The sequence below is a fragment of the Callospermophilus lateralis genome, chromosome 3 (genome assembly GCF_048772815.1).
Source record: "Callospermophilus lateralis isolate mCalLat2 chromosome 3, mCalLat2.hap1, whole genome shotgun sequence".
NCBI classification, from domain to species: Eukaryota; Metazoa; Chordata; class Mammalia; order Rodentia; family Sciuridae; genus Callospermophilus; species Callospermophilus lateralis.
Genome location: NC_135307.1, coordinates 62553242 through 62575249, shown reverse-complemented (window position 1 = coordinate 62575249; position 22008 = coordinate 62553242). Strand labels below are relative to the sequence as shown.

Below are 22008 nucleotides of genomic sequence, written 5' to 3'. Positions count from 1 at the left end.
TGTAGGCATCAGCAAAGGCAGTAGTTGCAGCGCTGTACTAGGTGTCTCATCCTCCTCCTTCTCACCTCCCCTCCTGCAATGCTTTTACCATCACACCGTTCCCAACCAGATGGTGAATGGGGAAGACACTTGTGAGAGAGCAAAGCTGAGCACTCCAGAGCTTTCAGCTTTCAGTCTCACTGTGGTCATCTGTGCATACTTAAGGTTTCAAACGGCTAAACAACTCCTGGTTCCTATGGGAACCTGGAAGCAGTGAGCTCCATAGCTCAGTCTGGATAACCTCACAGAGAAAACATTTTCTTCTCTTTCTTGAGAACTTGGCTAGTCTCCAACCTATGACCTTTAGGGTAAGGACTTCAATTGACTAAACAATAACTGGGGAGACTTAGCACAGAAGCATCCCAGAGTACGCGGCCAAACAGGAATTCTCTTCTAAAGGAGATGCCCAAGCACAGAGCTCTCTGAAAGAAAGAATGACTTCAATAGGCCTAGAGAGGACATTATAGAGCCAACCGATTAGTCATAGGCCAAAGGAGAGGGGAAAGCAATGTAAGGGGCAGGGTCATTTCAATGACAGCCCAAATGAAGGAATACTGAGATGATCAAATCAGGCTGTCTGCTGTCTTCTCCCAGCATGGAGAATGTGGTGGAACAAAGGACAGGCTCTATCATAGCTTTATTACTAATTATCTGTGTGACCTCAGACAGTTAAATTCATAATTTAAATTTCATCACCTGTGAAAAGAAAAAATTGGGAGAAATGACCTATCGCTCTGGGGAAACAATTGCAGCCAATAAAGTCAGCCCTAATTCCCAGGACTAACAAAGCCTATGCAGAGAAGGTTGGACTAAGAGCTAATAAAAATATTGACCCACACACCAATATAATATTTTTGATAGCTGTCTCTTGCCATCAAGTACAACTTGATTTAATTCCAGATAGTTGGAAATTTACTAAATCACCACAAACCAGTTTTTACTTTTTCTCTGAAACCTTTCTCACATTTCAAAATCATTTTAAGGAAAAAAATTCAAAAACTTTAAATTTTGGGAGGAGTATTATCTATCCTAATTTAACTCAAGTTATTTTACAGGGTTCTCAAAAATTTCTTTTTCCCTGAACCCTCATTTCCTCAGATGTGGAAAAAGGGTTACTAGCAACTGGAATGTGAGTGATGGGCAGTGGGCTATCCTTTTGTGGACATAGGCCAGGCTGGGTTCCTCTGTTGTGGAGATTAAAAACATTCATTCAGCTGATGTGCAATTGATGTGTTTAGTATTTACACACAAGTAGCCTCAATCACAACCACATACAATAGTGTTTTTTGCTGTATCCAGAGACAACTTATCTTGGTTCTGACAATCACTTAAGGGATAGTGGCTCTCCTAACCGCCCAGGTAAGGTTGGAAAAGCAGAATTCAAAATCAAAGGGAGGCTGAGGTAGGAAAACTCCCAAGTTTGAGTCCAGCCTTGGCAACTTAGCCAGACCCTGTTTCAAAAAATAAAAAAGGGCTGGGGATAGAACTTGCTGGCAGAGCACTCCTAGGATCAATCCTCAGTCCCTGTCCTCCAAAAGAAAATATTCAAAGGCCACTGGAAATGCTAACAGCATAGAAGGTAGTGTCTAAAAGATACCATTTGTTTCAAAGTCTAGTGACTAGTTTTAAAAACGGTTCTTGAGTCATCCAAGCCACAGGGAAGCTAGGGATCATTGGATCAGCAGCTCTGGGAAGTCTAGAGATGTCAATGAGGTCATTAATGCCAGGCTGAGAACTGTTTGGCCTCCTCCTAAAAACAGCTATGTTTGAAAAACTGTTAGCTAGCTATATGTACATGCAAAGAGAACAGGGAACATATCTATATGCATATATCTACAATGTAAGTCCATAAATATGTAAAATGTAGAAATGTATTCACATACATATGTAGTTCTTCTCACTAGTCTGTGGTCTTTCACCAAAATGATATAGAAAAGCCATCTTACACTTTTTTTTTGAATTATATACATGCACAGGCACAGATATTTCTAATAAAAAATAGATGCATATAAACTATATTGGTTTCTTTCTTTCTTTTTTTTTTTTTTTTTGGTACTGGGGATTGAACTCAGGGGCACTCAACCACTGAGCCACATCCCCAGCCCTATTTTATCCTATTTTATATTTTATTTAGAGATAGGGTCTTACTGACTTGCTTAGTGCCTTGTCATTGCTAAGGCTGGCTTTGAGTTCATGATTCTCTTGTCTTAGCCTCCCAAGCTGCTAGCATTACAGGTGTGTGCCACCGCGCCTGGTCCTATATTGATTTCTTAATACACATATTACAAATAGTTCTAAATGGAGGAGTTTTTTTAAAGGAGGAGTTGCATTTATTTAAAGCTAATCTCAAACTTCTAGCATTTTATTTTAGGTAGCTGTCATCTGAAAAACAAAAAAACAAAAGTAAAACTATTTTCCTACAATAAAGCTGAATATTGAAAAGTTACATAGCATTCTAAACAACTTTTTAAAGTCTGGCTTTGTAGATTTAAGTCGCCTGAATATTCAAAACACTCACACCCAAATCTCCATCAAGACACACACACACACACACACACACACACACACACACACACTCTCACTCTCTCTCTCTCTCTCTCACAAGGATTTCACAAATAATCAGTCCTAGTGATCACATTCTTAGGATATTGTTGGTCTCTCTAATATCCAAAAGTTTTCATGCCAGGAATGAAACAGCCCAGGTTACTTGTGCATTGTTTAGTACTGAAAGGAGGATTTTTAATATAAACTTTCCAATATTTTATAATATGTCAAATTGAGAATTTTTATAGATCTTTAATTTCTTCAAAAGTACAGAAGGGGAAGGATCTCACCTTGATAATCTTTTCTACACCAGAAGAGCAGATCATGTAGGTGTGGGGATTAAATCGGACCTGGTTAACAATAGAACGATGCCCTTTCAGCACCATGAAGGCTCCATTGACCACCCTGCCAATGCCACCTGGAAAGACAGAAGAAAACAAAAACAAACAATGAGATGGATCAAAGTAAATATGTTCCAGTAATGGCTGACAAACAGCTCTGTACAGGAGCAGAGATTTTTATTGTTGTTGTTAACTATGCCACCAGGAAGATGCTTAAACTTACAGATAAAGTTGCTATGGAAAGAGGGCTAAAGCACCCCTCAGCATATGTGCTCTTACCAAGAGCCTTTATTTAGCTTGTAAGCATTGCCCACGCCCACCCACTGCAATTCCATTGTCAATAAAACCAAAGCCAGTTAAAATGTTCCTCAAGTTTTTGATCCCCAAGTTGGAATAAAGTATTACCTTAGAAAAGGCCAACTGAACAAAATGAGAACTGAATTGCTTGTGAGTATTTAGGCTGCTGAGGCAGGGACACGCAGGACTTACACAATGTACAAATGGCATCTTAGATTAATTTGCCCTCAATATATGGTGAAGACAGGAAAAATGAAAATAAGAAAATAGCCCACCGGGAAAATAATGGAGAGAATCCCTATCTCCCTAATAGCAGGGAGAGCTGAAGATAAAGGAGATTTAGATCACTTCCATAATATGCAAGGTCCAAGTATTAAGAAGTGAACTAGAGAGTGGGTCTTAAAAATACTGTGTATGAGCCAGGCATTGTGGTACAGTCCTTTAATTCTAGCTTCTCAGGAGGCTGAGGCAGGAGGATAACAAGTGTGAGACCAGCCTGGGAAATTTATTAAACCCTATCTCAAAATCAAAAAGGTTTGGGGATGTAGCTCAGTGGTACAGCACTTGCCTAGCGTGAGTGAGGCCCTTGGTTCAATCCCTAGTACTGCAAAAAACAAACGAAAAACAAAACAAAACAAAACTCCCATCATGTATGGCCACAGATAGAAAGCTATATTTTAAGGACGATCTTAAAAGCTTTCCTCTTAAGTGAATTTCAAAAGTACCAGAGGCCAGGAACTTACAGTAGGTTAAAGATATCATCATTTATGAACTTGGGATAATTCAGAGTTCCAACTCCACTGGTAGTGCTACCACACTTACAAACACACAAATTCTGAAAAGTTGCCTCTGCACAATCATCAATAGCACAGTACACACAGGAGGCCAACTATATCCCCTGGCCAAGGTATAAAATCCAGACACATACAAATGAGAGTTCACTTAATCAATGATTACCTTATTAGCCCCTACCAGAGCATGGCACCACAAGGGTACAAAGTATTATTAGGCACAGTGTCTGCTCCATGTGGCTCCATCCTACTCCCTGCTCTACTTTGTTCAAACATTAATTCCAAAGAGTTCTTGATGTTTCCATGTCTTAAGGAAAAATGAGTAAAACAATGTCTCTTTCCCTGACATAATGTGGTTGCAGAGGTGTCTTTTGCTTTAGGCTTGGCAATAAGACTTCTATTTTGCCTCAGGGAAGAGATCCTCTTTTATTGAAATAGATCTATCTTTTTTTCGGAACTGGGGAATAGACTCAGGGGCACTCAACCATTGAGCCAAATCCCCAGCCCTAGTTTGTATTTTATTTAGAGACAGGGTGCTTAGTGCCTCACTTTTGTTAAGGCTGGCTTTGAACTCACGATCCTCCTGCCTCAGCCTTCTGAGCTGCTGGGATTACAGGTATGTGCCACCATGTCTGGCACAATAGACATATCTTTAAAAATAAATAAATAAATAAAAATTTGACAGCAAAATTCAGACTGTACTGATTTGCTTCTTGGTGGTGCCAACTTAGCCACTTCTAGGAGCTTACTCAATTTGATGAGAGACAAATTGTCCTTTGACTAAATGTTTTCCCATATTTGGCTACATTAATATTTGAATTATCCAGGATAGAAAATATATTTAAAGTTTTTCATGTCTAAGCCCAACTTCATCAGGTTTGCTAATAAACTACAAAGAGGGAAAAAAAGACTGACTAGGACACAGAACTGGAGGGTTTGTTTTTTAAATTGTAGATGGACACAACATCTTTATTTTTATATGTTTATTTTTATGTGGTACTGAGGATCGAACTCAGGGCCTCACATGTTCAAGGCAAGCACTCTACCACTGAGCTACAACCCCAGCCCAGAACTGGAGGGTTTTTAATAGAGAAAAAGGATCAAGAAAGGTTTGGCTCTGAGGAAGGCTGCTATGGTGGGATCCCCTAATTTGAATGTTTCTAGAGTTTCTTGAATGTGGTTGGGAGGAAGGAAGGTGACTGGGGCCTATCAAAATAAAAATACACTTGAGAGAATTAGAGAAGAGGGATCCATGGGAATTAAACACATTTGTCTAGGGATCTCAGCATCCCAAGGAACTCCTTGGGATAAATTCTTTCAGTTACTTAAATTCCCTTACCTTTCCTAGGTAAGGCTGATCTGAAAGGGATCATTCCTGCTTAGAATTCTCTGTATTCTGCATTTTTGATATCCTATTCCTGTCTCTACTCCAACACTGGATGGCAATAGCAAATAAACTTTAAACCTAATACCAATCTCGTTTAATCCTATTGCCTTAAAAAAAAAAAAAAGGGAATTTAAGTAACTGAAAGAATTTATCCCAAGTCATACAACTAGCAGGATTTAAACCACACTCTGTTTGGCTACAATGTCTAATACATTTTCCTTTCCATAGCAACTGCCTTTAGGAAGTATAGGGTTTGAATAGAACTGGATTTAGAGGCTTATAATAATTTTTAAATCTTCTGGCAGTTATTAAATAGATTGGTTTTTCATTTGAAATCCTAAATAAAGGCAGAGGGATTCAGATTCTATACAATGGTATTCTGGGCTATAGAGTATCACCACAGGAAATTTCATTAGGATGTCAATACTAAATACTCCATACAAATACAGCTGGATCTGTCTTATTTACTCCTGCATATCTAGAACCTTGGGTACAAGCCCTAAAGTAGAACAGGGCCACAGTAAATACTTGTTGAATGCAGAGTGCAATTTTAGAATAAGTAACACCAAAGGAAGATGGATAGAAGGTCTCATGACTGACAAAAATGATCAGTTTCTGTCAGAAGTTACTTGGAATACAATCATACTAACTTCCAAATCTAAAGAATAATTAAAGGGTATCAATGCCTAAAAATTTAGATCATGGAAAAACTATTTTATGTACTGTGACCTCATCTCATTCTTCTTCTTGGCAGCAATTTTTTTTTCCCCCTTGAAATAGGATCTCATGGTCTTGCCCAGGCTGGTATTAAACTCATGGGCTCAAGTGCTTTTCCTGCCTCATCCTTCCACGTAGCTATGACTACAGCGGTACACCTCTGTGTCTGGCTTAAGGAGTAATTTTAATACTGTTTTTTCTCCTCCTTCCCACATAAACTGGTACCACCGGTACTAAGAAATCTAAAAGAGGATGAAGTCAACAGAGCAAAGGAATTGATGGCTCTATAAAATAGGTACAAAAAGCATTATTGCTGCCATTTGTTTCAGGTAACCAAGGCTCTGTACAAAGAATCATAGTAGTGAATGGGCTTGAGAGGTTCTCTATAGTATCTTTCTTGGTACTTGTGTTTCAAATGATTGAATTGAGCTTAGATACAATGATCATTGAAAATAAATTTTTATTAGCCTTGGGGACATGGATAAACCAGAGTTTCTGTTTTAATTTGAAATGGCTAAAGTCAAGATGCCAATATCAGTAAGAACCTGAGGTTCTTACTGCTAGACCCTCTGAAAAGCAGCAGGGTCAAATTGGAAGGTATTAAGAATTTTTTTCCCCATAAGAACTGTTACAATCTATGTAAATTTCTTTCAAAGTCATCTCTGAAGATCCAGGTAAGGATTTAACCTCAGTTCATGGTTGTTGAGCCATAACCTAATTACTAATAATGAGCACCAATGAATAAAATATCACATATCCAGGAAAAAAGGACCTCACTCATTCTTCAGTTGTCATTTGTGTATGTAGTTCTGTATAATAGTCATTTTTTAGGGCCATCTACTCTGGCTAGTTTAGTAAAGCATGCTGGGACTTTAGGTTTTATTCAAAAGTCAAAGGTGGAGTTCTCATGTAGTCATCTTTCTATGGTTTGGAAGGTATGCTAGAGAGGTGGGGAAGGCTATAAGTCACCTTAACTATTCTATTTCAAGACCCCAGAGAAGAAAATGAGAGCAGGCCATCTCATAGAATTCTAGCTCGAGGAATTCGCTTGCTACCTTAGGGGACCCCAGGATACAAACAACTCCTTGCTCAGAATCCAAACAAAAGGTCTTTCTAAAATGTTTTGGTTACTGGGCACAGTGGTACACACCTGTAACCCCAGTGACTCAGGAGGTTGAGGAAGAAGATTTAGGGCATCCTGGACAACTTAGTAAGACCCTGTTCTCAAAACATAAAAAAGGGCTGGAGATGTAGATCATTAGTAGAGTGCTCTGGGTTCACACACACACCTATGCCCAAGCATCTCAGAGAAGACAATGGGGTAAGTATGAAGGTCCTGATTTCTCTCTTCTTCTCTATTTATTCTTTTTTCACCACATTCAGCCAGAAGTTTATCCTCTCAGAACAGCACTCCCATTTTTAGACAATGTCAGTAATCTCTTTCTTATCAATGCCATAGGTTTCACAAAGTCCTCCAAGAAAGATTATACCTTCAATTTAAAAGCTAAAAGCAATGTGGTCAAGATTTTTTGAGGCCTTGGTTTAATAGCAACATATCAATCATATTGGGAAGTGATCCTCAATGGCACTTGAATCATAGAACAAGACACTTAAGAATTTTGTACTGAAATCAATTCCAAATGTGACCTAGATAAAATAGCACCATTGATTTTCTTATCAGAATCTTTGGATTTTTTTTTTCCCTTTCCTAATAATCCATTATTTAATAGATGTCTAAGACAAACACCTTTGTGACAATGGGAAGGAAAAACCATTCCGAAAAAAAAAAAAAAAAAAACTTCCCTGAGATCATGGAAGGGAAAGTATGAAGCAGTAGCGAGGGAGAGAACCAGATGATTGGAAAGTGCTGATGGAAGACAAAAATCAAAACAGAAGATAAAATTTGTATTTCCAAGGAAGAACACTGGCCATTGTGAAGAGGAAAATAAACTTTATTTTTTTGGTTACTGGGGATTGAACCCAGGGGTGCTTAACCACTGAGCACATCCCAACCCTTTGTAATATTTTATTTAGAGACAGGGTCTTGCTGAGTTGCTTAGGGCCTTGCTAAATTGCAGAGGCTGGTTTTGAACTCTCAATCTTCCTGCCTCAGCCTCCTGTGCCACTGGGAGGAAAATAACCTTGATCCTGAAAGATTCAGATGCTGACATATCAAGCTAGTAAGAAAAGAGTCAGGCATATAATAAGATGGACTTGACATGATTGCTAAGTGGAAATTAATGAAGAACAACTGTTAGGAGTGGTATAGAAAAATATACTCAGATAAAAGAGACAGATTATGATGCAGGAAATATTTTCAGTATTTCATGGTAGAATCATATTTGGTAGCTTTCCATTGGGGCATCAAGAAAATCCTGCAAAATATATTGATAAGGCAAAACTGTGAGCAAATAAATAAAAGGTGGTACAATTTTATAGGAGGAGTTGAAAAATCAGTTAATAATAGTTATTCAAATGATACAATGGACATCAATTCAGTTTTCTAACTCATTTTACTTGACCTATACAAGATTCAACATAGTTGCTTTCTTCATGCATTTCCTAGTACCTCATTGGTCACCCCTTCTTGATCTTCTTTTTTGCTCTTCTTCTGACTTCTAAATATTGGAACACTTTTAGGGCTCTGTCCTTGATCCCCTTCTCTTGACTATTTACATTCACTTGCTTGAACTCATCCAGTCTTTTTTTTTTTTTTTTTTAATTCACATATTTTTTGGGGGGAGAGGGGAAAGAGAGTGCAGATTGAACTCAGGGGCACTCAACCACTGAGCCACATCCCCAGCCCTGTTTTGTACTTTATTTTAGACAGGGTCTCACTGAGCTGCTAAATACCTCACCATTGCTGAGGCTGACTTTGAACTCACAATTCTCCCACCTCAGCCTCCCAAACTGCTGGAATTACAGGTATGTGCCACCATGCCTGGCTCATCCAGTCTTTTAGTTAAATGACTACCTATAGGGTACCAAAACTTGTATTTTTATTTCCAGTCCAGAATTTTGTTTGTTTGGTACTAGGGATTGAACCCAGGGGTGCTCTACCACTGAGCTACATTGCCCAGCCTGTCCATTTTTTTTTGTTGTTGTTGTTGTTTTTTGAGATAGGGTCTTGGCTAAATTGCCAAGGCAAGCTTTGAACTTGTGATGTTCCTGCCTCAGCCTTCCAAGTTGCTGGGATTACAGGTGTGTACCACCAAGCCTGGCTTTAGTCCAGATCTTACTCTTATAAGATCTCCAAATTATTTATTCAACCTCTCTATCAGGATGTTTAAAGAAACATCTCAAACTATCTGACCCTCACCCATTGCACACCTTTCAGGAAATCCTGATGGTTTTAACTCCAAAATATATCTAGACTCTAATCCCTAGTTTGTTGGTGCAAGCCACCACCACTCTCCTATGAGACTCCTAGTGTTCTTCCCATTTCTGTCCTTGGCAGCCCTACTCCGACCATCTATCCCCAAGAATTGCCAGAGTGATCCTCTTGAAATAGGTCAGAATATGTTACTTCTCTGGTCAATATTCTCTAATGGTTCCCCATTTAAGTTCCCCCATGTACTCAGTACAAGTAAATGGGGAACTATTAGTAGAGTAAATGGTTGGATACTTATTGCACCACACTTCCCTTGAAGTCCATCTCCTATTACTCACCCTAGCCAACACTCTACTCTGCCCCAACACACCGGTCTCTGTATAATTTATCAAACAGACCAGGTGCATTCTTAATTCAGGACTTTCATGCAGGCTGTCTCTGAAATGCTCTTCCTCTAGACTGCTGCATGGCTCACTATTTTCTCTTTCCCTCTGATGATTCTGCTCAAATGTGACATTCTCAATGAGGCCTATACTGAACATCCTAGCAAAAATTAAATTCCCTTGACCCCCTCCAATACCACTTACTATACTCCTTACTCTGCTTTACTTTTTTCCATCATACATCCAACTTTTAAACACATTATTTATTTTGTCTATTTTTAACTGTCTGTTTCCCTAGCTAGACAGTAAACTCCATGATGGCAGGATTCCTTTGTTTTTACTGTATCCCAAATCTCTAGAACAGTGCCTGGCACATAATAGGTTTTCAATAAATACCCTATGAATTAATGAAAAGATGAAATTTGAGCGTGTAGGAAAAAAACCCTCTTATTTGTGGTTTTATTACCTAGCATGTGGATTTCCAAATGTGTTTCTCTGTCTCTCTTCCTGCTGCCAACTTCAGATGTTTCTTTTATAGCACTTTTACTGCAGTATGAGCAGAGAAATAAAGCAGCTGAAACCTTATCTATTATTCAGGGTCCTTTAAAATGTTGATTCCATGAAAATTTTATCAACCATCCCAAAATCTGGCCCCCTTTAATTTTATATTTTTTATGGACTTTGGAATCCACTTTTAAATTTTTTTTTTAAAGAGAGAGTGGAAAGAGAGAGAGAGAGAGAGAGAGAGAGAGAGAGAGAGAGAATTTTTTTTTAATATTTATTTTTTTAGTTTTTCGGCAGGCACAACATCTTTGTTTGTATGTGGTGCTGAGGATCGAACCCGGGCCTTGCGCATGCCAGGCGAGCGTGCTACCACTTGAGCCACATCCCCAGCCCTTAAATTGTTTTAATAGAAATCCTTTGAAGGATTATCTATTGATGGCCCACATAACTTGGCATGATGTCTTGTCTAAAAACACTCAGTAAGTGAGCAAACTGAAGAAAATCCTTCACCATTTTCTCTGGAAGAAAGCTTGAGGGAGAATGCTAAAGCTACTACTTGCTAGGTTTTTTAAGTAGTCACTGAAATAATCTATTTCATTCCTGATTCCATGGGTAGAATCAAAAGTTTACTGTCATGAGGAGCAAAAGACTATTCCTCTTCTTGGTACATAAGGTGCCCAAACAATCTCTTAGCATTTCCAATAGGCCTGAGAACAGTTTCAGTGTCTTCAAGTTTCAAACCACAAAGAGAAATACAATCAAGAGTACTGACAACACAGAGCAGTGGCTGCTTCTTGGAACCATGTAACCACTTAAGAGATGAGAAAAGTCAGATGGGGGCAGCCAGTGCTGTCAGGAAAGCTCAAAGAGCTCCATATGAAGCAATGCTTGGCTGTACAAAAGTCAATTCTACTGAGTTCTCTCATCATATGTACTTCACATGTGTTTGCAACCAATTACTTGTGACCAATCAAAAACACTTGTTATCTAATTACATGGGACAAAAAAAAAAAAAAAAAAAACAAAACAACGACGACAACAACAACAAAAAAAACCAGATGCCTAGGCCTAATTAATTTGAGAATGAATACATGTCTAGAAAAAGGAAGAGGGACAAAGCATACACACATATGCCAGCCCACGGATACACATTTACAGCTGTTTCCAACCTACTTCCTCAGCCTACTGCCAGTGGGGGTGGCTACAGTGACTTGGCAATGAAAATGCATGTTTCTCTCTTCCATTCACGGAAAAATTTGTCAAATAAGGGAACCATTTAAACTAGTGATGAGTCAAACAGCAGTCTTCATGTAAGAACAACTCAACCAGCCATTCACGGGGGCACCAAAGGACAATGTTTTATTCTCTAAGGAGTTTTTAAAAGGAGTGTCAAAAAAGGGAAAAAGCTTTCTTAATGAGGAATAGCAATCACTGAGTAGCTACTAAGTACTCTTATAGTAATTCTAAGAAGGTAGTAGTTATTTCTGTTGATGATGTTATTATCTTTATTTTACAGATGAAAAAGCAGAAATTGGGCAAGATTAGGCAATTTTTTCAAAGTCCACAACTAAAAGATGAATGGATTAGGAATTGAAAATCAGGCCTACCAAATCTTATAACATTAGACTTCTTTCCATAAATAGTAAGGTCTTAGAGTAGTGGCATATCTCAGGGAAAGTCACTCTATCTGTGAAAACCTTAAAATTCTTTCTAACAAGAATTAGGGAAAAGTAAAAGGAAATATAAATGTTTTCAAGAGACACCCACCTCCCCCACTCTGCCAACTCCATCATTTCTATACCTAAGTTACTAGGGAGAAAATGTTTTAGAAATCATGGAGATACACCAATCTTACCATTCCTAGCAATAATATGTCTTACATTTGAGTGCATGTCGTTTTTAGAAAGTTTCCAAGACACATAATGTAAGCAAGTGTGGGGGCAATTTACAGAAGAAACTGAGACTCAAGACAACCTACCTATTACAAAGGTACAAAGCATTCTGATGGTTTTTGTTTTTTTGCCACAGCAAAAAGTTTCAGTTCTATTCCTTCCTCTGATTTTCAAAAGGGCTTTCAGATATGAGTTATTATTTGATATCAACTGAAAAATGGGACCCAAGGTAGCAAGTTTTACAATGGGTATGGGTCTTATATCTAGAAATTATCTCTTTGGCCCTCTAGGGAGTCCCTGTATGAAATACTTAGCTAACTAAGTCAGAACTGTTTATGTAATAAATAAATTCTATCTCTTTGGAGTCTGTGTAGTATTGGGAGAAAAGAAAGAAAAAAGAAAGTAGGACTGATGGACAGTTTTTCTGAACAAGAGAGTAGAGAAGAAAAAGATGTCCTTGCCTTTGGCTCACATTCAGGACTTTCTCAGCATCTGGCCAACACTGTGAAGCACACAGCAGGCATTCAATAAATGCTGACTGCTTGCCATCTATATTCAAGTACTGATTATATTATTAAGGTATGTAACAACAAGCCAGATTCCCCTTACTGGCCTGCCTTAGTATCTTACATTCAATAAGGAGAGAGACAGCAAGCACATGTGAGCGTACACAGACATGCTTATCCTCATCCATAATTGTTTAAGTCACAGAGGGAGTAGCTTGAATTAAGAGCTTCCTGAAAGATCATCTTCCTCAAAGCATTCAAAACTAGAACTCAAGAACTACATATAGCTCTCTGTTGTTTTGTTTGGCTTGCCGAACCTTGCTGAATATTTTTGTAAACTATAAAATGATTGCTAATATTTGAAAATAGAGATACCAACATAAAAAAATGAAAGGTACCAAGTATCCATGAAGATAGGATGAAGCGGGAGGGGGGGGAATGAAAACAAGATAAGTTGAAACATGTACAAAGAAAAGTTACGCTATAATGTTCTTCCTTGGAGCCCACCTGGTCAGGAAATTATGCTTACCCTACACAAGCAGAAGCCCGGGGGTTGCTAACTGACATTGACCTAAAAAGGTTTTAAAATTCGGGCTGGGGATGTGGCTCAAGCGGTAGCGCGCTCGCCTGGCATGCGTGCGGCCCGGGTTCGATCCTCAGCACCACATACAAACAAAGATGTTGTGTCCGCCGAGAACTAAAATAAATAAATATTAAAAAATTCTCTCTCACTCTCTTTAAAAAAAAAAAAAAAAAAAAAAAATTGGGACATGAGCCAGGCATGATGGTGCATGCCTAAAATCCCAGTGACTCAGTAGACTGAGACAGGAGGATCACAAGTTCGAGACCAGCCTTAGCAACTTAGGAAAACTAAACAATTTAGCAAGACCCTGTCTCAAAATCTTAAAAAAGGGTTGGAGATGTTGCTCAATGGTTAGCACCCTGGTTAAATCCCCAGTATCCAAAAAAAAAAAAAAAAAAAAGCCGGGGGGGAGGGGGGAATACCCTTTAAATAGGAGAGATTGAAGATTCTCTTTTGGAAAACTGAATGATTTCAATAGTAGAAAACAAGAAAACATCCAAAATTAAAAATTCAAAAAAATTATGAGCATGTTATGTATATAGAGAGATTGTTGTGGTGTTTTTATTTTTTTAAAGCTTTATAGGCTGGGGATATAGCTCAGTTGCTAGAGTGCTTGCATTGCATGCATAAGGCCCTGGGTTTGATACCCAGCACCACAAAAAAAAAAAAAAAAAAAAAAAAAACCTCTTTATTATAATATTGATTTTAAAACTACATAGTTATACTACTTGGAAAGAAGTACTTAATTACAATAATAGCAGAAGTGGAAGAAAAAAAGAACAAGAAAGTGTATAGTGCACAGAAAGTGTAAAGATTTGTGAATAAGAAAAGAATGTGGGTGGTTTCTGTTAGAATAGTAGCAGGAAGGCTGAATCCCCATATGAGCTGAGGTTTGCTAAAAATAACTTAAAATGATGCTTCTGTTACATGCAGAACAAGATGACGATAAAAGGAACAGACTTTCTGTGATTGATGATGTAATGTTGAAGAAAGACACAAGAGAAAACAAGCCTTTCAACTACCAGTTAGTGAATCCAACAAGAGGGATAATCATAAGGTTCTGTCCTTGTGTACAGAAAAACCCAAGCACCATGACCAGCCACAGCCTGTGTGGAAACAATGGGCTTCTAGCCAACTCTCAGTATAATTTAAGTAGATCCCAGCTTAAGTGATACTGGGTGTACTTTTTGAAATACCACGTAGCACACTTTAGAAGCAATGAACCAGAGATTTTTCTCTAGTCTAGTCAGATTACATCTACTGAATGTATTCAGTTAATCTTTAATGAGGTAGGACAAATTCAGAGGAGAGAAATCAATACAGCAGAAGAATATAATTTCTTGGAGGAACTACCAAATAAAAGTGAGGGTACTATCACTGAAAAATATCTAGAAGGGGACAAGATAGGTACCTTATAAGAAAAGGAAGGGATACCAGGGATGCATGTGCCTATAGACAGATGAGGATACTGCAAGAAGGTAGCCATCTGCAAGTCAAGTAGAGGGGCCTCAGGAGAAACCAAACCTGTCGACTCCTTGATCATGAACTTGTAGCCCAGAATTGCAAGAAAATAAATTTCTTATTTCTGAAAATAAATACCTGTCTATGGTATTCTGTTATTATAGCTCTGGCTAACTAGGTGGCCCCCACCAAAGCAGTACAGAAATGACCAGGGAGTGGGAAAAAACCTATTGCTAATTCTTTTTCAGTCTTTCATTATACGAATGTGAAAAAGTCTCCAGAGAATGGTACCAAAGAAGAAGTGATTTGTCCAATTTCTATTTTAAAAGGCACATTGACTTAATTGAAAGCTTTTCAAGATCAGGTAAAAAATAAAATTAAGCCCAAAGATTACATTTGAGCTAATCAACTGAGGATTTATAAGGGTGGGAAACTTCATCCAGAATGATACTTGGTGCTACCCTTTGTTCAGGTAGATTGTTGCTGTCCCAGAATTTTTCCAGATTCTAGAAGGAGAAAAGCTCTTCTGTAACTTGTTTAGTAGTTAGGACAGAGCAACTCAATAGTTGGCCAAAAGTGGGCCTCAACCGGTTTTGAAAGACAGAGGTTTGGTAACAATATGGTTAATTCAGCAACAGGCAGTCATAAACTTCCCTTAACTCTGAGAGTAGACATATTTTGTGTCATGAAGTTGGCATAGTCCTCTTTTCTGTTTCTAATGGTGCTTTTCAGTCTGATACCATGCATTGCCCAGAGTAGAGGGCTGTACTGAGACATCTCAATGTGAAAAATTAGTCATTTTCCTACCAGCAACACTCATTCAGCACATGAGGACACTATTACCAAAAATGAAGAAAGATGATCCTTCCTATTTGAAAACTCAGATGGTTTAGATCCAAATTCTCAGAATATATTAGAGTAAATGTAGAAGTATTTGTTTCATGTCTGGAGTTACAAAACCCTAGGAAATACACCTGTCTGTCAACAAAGAAAGCCTCCCTTTAGTTAACTTCAGTAGGGAGGCCAAAAGAGGGAAAGAGCCTTAACAACTGTTGACATATGTATGTCCTCTCAGGGCACTGAAATGACAAAAGATCAACAGAACCAACCATAGCAGTGGGTTCATACCAGGAACATACTCACCTGCTTCTGGGTCTGCAGGAATTCTCCACATGTACAGGTTGAAGTCATCAGAGCCTGAAAGGATATACTGTTGGGACAAAAAATATATATTTTAATATATTATAATTGGATAGATAATATAAAATAATATACACATGTAGATTTATAATATGTAGCTATCTACATAGAAAGAAGCTTTTAAAAAATAAACAAGATGAGCTATCACATAGCAAACATCCTCATTAAAATATCTCAAATCCAAAGGCTTGTGGCTAAAACTTAGCAACAAAGAAACAACCCAATTCAAAAATGGGCAAAGGACTTGAACAAGAAGTACAAGCTCAAAAGTAAAAGCAAAGATTTTCAATACCACTAACAATCAAATCAAACCCCAAATGAAATACTACTGCATATGTATTAGGATGGCTATTTTGAAAAGAAAATAGAAAGTATTGGCTAGGATATGGAGAAAAATGGAACCCTTGTTACTAGTGTTGATAGTAGTAATGTAAAAAAAAATTTTTTAATATTTATTTTTTCATTGTAGGTGGACACAATACTTTTATTTTGTTTTTATGTGGTGCTGAGGATTAAACCCAGTGCCTTGTGCATGCTAGGTGAGCCACAATATTACTGAGCCACAACTCCAGTATGGGAATGTAAAATTTTGAGCCACTGAAGAAAAATGATATGGCAATTCCTCAAAAAGTTATATAGAGCTACAATTTTACTCAGCAATTTCAAAGATAAACACTCAAGAATTGAAGCAAGGATTCTAACAAATATCTGTACAAATATCTCCATATGTACAGGCTGAAGTCATCAGAACCTGAAAGGATATATTGTTGCATTCATAGAAGCATTATTTATAATAGCCAAAAGATGAAAGTAACCCAAATGTCCACTGATAATGAATAGAAAAACAAAATGTGATAATACTACATACAATGGGAGTAACTTCTGAAACATGCTACAATAGGATGAACCATGAGGACATTATAGTAAGTGAAATAAGAGACATGAAGAGATAAATATTAAGTGGTTCCATTTATATGAGGTACTGAGAGTAATAAAATTAATAAAAACGGTAAGAAGAATGGTGGTTGACAAGGGTTGGGGAGTTGGTGTTTAACGGGTATAGGATTTCAATTTGGGATAATAAAAAATTCTGGAGAGCGACAGTAGTAATTACTACACAACAATGTAAATATATTTAGTGCCACTGAGTAAACATTTTCATTATTATTCAATTAAGTACCTAGTTTTTGGTGTTAGGGTTTGAGTCCAAGGCCTCATGCATGCTAAGCACACTCTATTACTGAGCTACACCTCCAGCCCCTTTATTTATTTATTTATTTTTTAGTTGTAGATGGAATCAACACCTTAGTTTATTTACTTGTTTTAAAAATATTTTTTAGTTATAGATGGATGCAATCTCTTTACTTTGTTTTATTTATTTTTATGTGATGCTGAGGATGGAACCCAGTGCCTCACATGTGCAAGGCAGGCACTCTGCCACTGAGCCATAACCCCAGCCCCTGTTTATTTAGTTTTATGTGATGCTAAGGATTGAACCCAGTGCATCACACATGCTAGGCAAGTGCTCTACCGCTGAGCCACAGCTCCAGTCCCTGACCTGCAATTTTTTTTTTTTTTTTTTGGCACCAGGGATCGAACTCAGGGGTACTTAACCACTGAGCTACATCCCCAGCCCTATATTTTATTTTATTAGAGACAGGGTCTCATTGAGTTATGCTTATTTTACCACAATTTGAAAAAAAAAATTAATTCAGAAAATAAAGAAGTAAGAGCTTCCCAGGGATCTTTCACATAAGGTCAAGTATTCTATACTTCCCTCTTGTCAAGATATCTTTGAGAGGAAGTCATTGTCAACACAGTCACAAATTAATGCCACAGGCATAAACAGTCTCCTTTTATGTGTCAGCTTCAAATTGCTTATCTTAAAAATGATACTATTAACTAGGTACATATCAGTAATCTCAGCAGCTCGGGAGGCTGAGATAGGAGGATCTCAAGTTCAAAGCCAGCCTCAGCAATAGGCACTAAACAACTAAGTGAGACTCTGTCTCTAAATAAAATATAAAACAAAATAGGGCTGAGGATATGGCTCAATGGTTGAATGCCCCTGAGTTCAATCCCCAATACCAAAAAAAAAAAAAAAAAAAAAAGACAATATAGGGCTGGGGTTGGGGTTGTGGCTCAGTGGTAGAGTCCTTGCCTAGCATGTGTAAGGCACTGGGTTTAATTCTCAGTACCGCATGTAAATAAATAAAGTAAAGGTCCATCAACAATTAGTAAAAATTAATAAAAACACTATACCAGATTTATTATAATTTAGATTCATAAAAGTATTATCTTAACATTGTCTAATAGCAACAAGTGAACAACTCTGGGGAGCTCATTTATTTCCACGCATTAACACATGTTTTACTTTAAGTCGAGGTCAGCATTACTTTCTCTCTTTTGGCCCCAGCTTGCTTACTTCACTAGAAAAAGAAAGGCCTACAAATTTCTAAAAAACAAAAATAAACAAACAAACAAAACACTTCTTACTCAATCAAGCTGTGCTTGATGGCACTAGCCTAAAATCTTAGCTATTCCGGAGGCTGAAGCAAAAGGATTGCAACTTTGAGGCCAGCCTCAGCAACTTCACAAGACCCTGTCTGAAAATTAAAAGGGGGCTGAAAATATACTTCAGTGATAGAGTGCCACTAGATTCGATCCTCAGCAATCCCCACTGTCAAAACAAACAAAAACAAAAACAAAAAAATCTCTTACTCTGAAAAGGTTGTTGGGGCCATATCCCCCAACAAATATAAATTTGATATATATATAAAACCTTGTGCCTAACATAAATACTTCATTAAGTACTTTGCAATCATTTAAAAATCAACTTATTAGCCTTCAAAATATTTGTAGGAAAATGAGAAAAGAGGCAAAGGCAGGTAGGTTTAAAGATGAAGCAAACGCTATCCATCAGGGTTAGTGATTAGGCCAAGACACAGTGGGAAAAGCTCAGATTCCTTACCTGCAAAAGGAGAGAACTGAGCTGGTTGTTCTAAGGTACTATGGTGCTTACAAAAGCATGTAAGATAATACCCTAAGGAGCTTAAACAAAGTATAAAATATAAAACATGTTAGGTATTCAACATGTTGAAGTTGCAGAAGTTCAAGCTGAAGAAGAAGTTGCTACTTGCCATTATGAGTAATAATAGAGTCCTGGTGATCCTTAGAAGAGACAAGATGGATTTGAGAACTGAGTCAGCTTCAAATAAAGATGTAGTTTAAAAGTAGAAGGGATAGAAGGTGAAAAGATAAAGCAATGGCTCTCATGAAGTCTACAGTTTTAATATAAATATAAACAGAAAACAAGGTGCAGCTCCCTCTTTGACACCCTCTCATATCCCTCAGGCTTTATGCTTTGTATACTTGCCCGAACTCTAACTGCCTGTATCTACATCTCTGCCTGAGGGCATTCTCTACAGCCTGTGAGTCAGTTCTGGGGACTGAACACTCCTGAACACTCCTTTGGAGCAGGCTTCAACCAATGACTGACTGAGACAAGTTGATGTATCAACAGTCCACCTTTCCTGGCCCCAGAGAGAAAAACTCTGGTGTTTATGTTCTATGCCCTCTCCTCCTCAGGGTCAAACATTATTTGCACACAGTTGTAGCCACGAAATCTTCCTTCTTTTCCTTGTCTTACTTCTCTAGTTCTCTGCTCTAGGTTTACTGCACTAACAAATAAACCAGTTGCACCTGAAATTTGAACCCAAATAAAGACAAATGGGGTGGGGATTACAGAACACAAAAGAACTGTCCATTAATTATTTGTATATATGATATATAACTTATTTATGATTCAACATCTCATCATTTCATGCTCAGTTTAAGAGAAGCTACAAATTTTGTATAGAATTCCTGTTATTTTGCCTCCCTACTCAGACCTTCACAAAACAAATGAACAAAAAATAAATATTAAAAAAGAGTGATTCAAGTCTGGGCTTATGGTATGTTTTACTACTTTTTTGCAAAGGGTCAGAACTTTCCTATTTGTTCAGCTATTCACAAGGCAGAGCCCTGAAGAGGTAAAAGGGGGACTTCCAAAGAGAATGCTGACTCAGAAGATTGCCTTAGAAGGAAGAAAACTCTCCCACAGAGTTCAAGTCTGTTGGATTTAATATGACAGATCCTAAAATATGTAGAAAATGCATAGAATGTCCAGGCTTCCTCTCAGGAATAAAGGCAACTCCTGATCTCTCTTCCTGTTAAAACTACTCTTCTACCTACCCACAATGGAATGGCTTGGGATGATTTCCAAGGAGGGGGTCTTGACCCTCTGACGTCTAGTCAGACAGTTTAAGTATTCACACACACAAGAATCACAAAATGCCCTGAGGAATTCATTTATGGCATTTGGTGGTTGTCTGCTGGACCCCTGCCAGCATAAAAGTTGGCTGCCTAGGATAATGCTGACTGTGAGAGACTGAAATAAAAGTGAGTTCATTCCTTTATTTACTGAGCAAATATTTATTGAATGTCTACTATGTATTGTGTACTGTTCCAGGGAAGGAAATATAGAATTGATCAAAAGAGACCCTGTCCCTGCCCTCATGAAGCTTACTTTCTATGAGTGGAAGATGAAAAAAATAGGTACACACATATAATATGGATAAAAGAAAAAAAGTTCAACAATTACAATAACATAGATAGATAGATAGATAGATAGATAGTTAGATAGATAGATAATGTATCTAGTGGTGGAAGTATTAAAGAGAAAAACTAAACAGCAGGTTAATGCATATTAAGAATTAGATTCCATTTTATACAGGCTGGTCACAGAAGGCCTCTCTGATAAAATGGCATTTTTAGCAGAGTCCTGAGGGAAATGAGGGAGCAAATTACGTGCATATCTGGGGGACAAGTACTCCAGAACAGGCAGAGTTCTGGTTTATTTAAAAATAATATAAAGTAGCCAATTCAGAGCTCTCTGATCTTTTGTGTGTACGTGTGTGTGTGTGTGTGTGTGTGTGTGTGTGTGTGTGTGAGAGAGAGAGAGAGAGAGAGAGAGAAGATTATTTTAAGTGGACTTGGTGGAGATTTGACATCAGAGTAGGCAGAAAGATTCCTCTCTTTTAGCTGGGCACAGTGGCACATGCCTGTAATACCAGTGATTCAGGAGGCTGAGGCAGGAGAATCCCAAGTTTGAGGCCAGACTTAGCAATTTAGCAAGCTCTAAACAACTTAGAGAGACCCTGCCTCAAAATTTAAAAATTTAAAAAAAAGTGGCTGAGGATGTGGTTCAGAGGTTAAGTGCCCCTGGGTTTAATCCCCAGTATCAAACAAAAAAGAAAGAGTCCTTTCTTGAAAAGCTGTGCTGGAAAAGCCATTGCTTCCTAGACCTGGCTGGTTACAGCCTCATACTGAGGCCTGCTAATGGCTAGTGCTCAAGAGGACCAACAGGGCACTGCAAGTCTTGGTGGGCTATCTTACAAATATTTGCTATGGGATTCAAGGGAAAATAAGCAAGAAAACAAAATACCTTCAATGCAAACCACTACCAAAAGAAATTCAAAGTTTAAAATTATATTAAAACATAAAACACACCAATTACTCTAATTAACCATGAAGTTGAACTTTACCCCAAGTGGTAAAAATGGAGATAAAGGTTTTTTTTTTGTTTTTTTTTAAAGAGAGAGAGAGAGAGAATTTTTTTTTTTTTAATATTTATTTTGTGGTTTTTCAGCGGACACAACATCTTTGTTTGTATGTGGTGCTGAGGATCGAACCCGGGCCGCACGCATGCTAGGCTAGCGCGCTACCGCTTGAGCCACATCCCCAGCCTGAGATAAAGGTTTTTTATTCTCTCTTTTCCTTTCCTTTTCTCTTTCTTTTGTGTGTGTTTGAGGGAGGGGGACTGACAGGAGTTGTTATGTTGAACCCATGGCTCTGGTCCATGTAAGGCAAGTGCTCTACCACTGAGTCCCTCTTTTCATGCCTACCCTCTTTTTCCTTTTTATCTTTATACACACACACACACACATGTGTATATATATATACATATGTGTGTGTATATATACATACATATA

The 22008-nt window shown here is 37.9% G+C and overlaps 1 protein-coding gene across 3 annotated transcripts in view; it reads right to left on the bottom strand.

Annotated features, from left to right (window-relative positions):
- Positions 1-22008, bottom strand: part of Dcaf5 (DDB1 and CUL4 associated factor 5) — a 103618-nt gene that overhangs the window by 6063 nt on the left and 75547 nt on the right. For all 3 annotated transcript variants that reach the window (XM_076850321.2, XM_076850320.2, XM_076850322.2), the window contains 2 exons: positions 15920-15986; positions 2874-3001 (listed from right to left, as the gene is read on the bottom strand). In XM_076850321.2, the coding sequence (XP_076706436.1) occupies positions 2874-3001; positions 15920-15986 (195 nt within the window). The remainder of the gene's footprint in view (positions 1-2873; positions 3002-15919; positions 15987-22008) is intronic.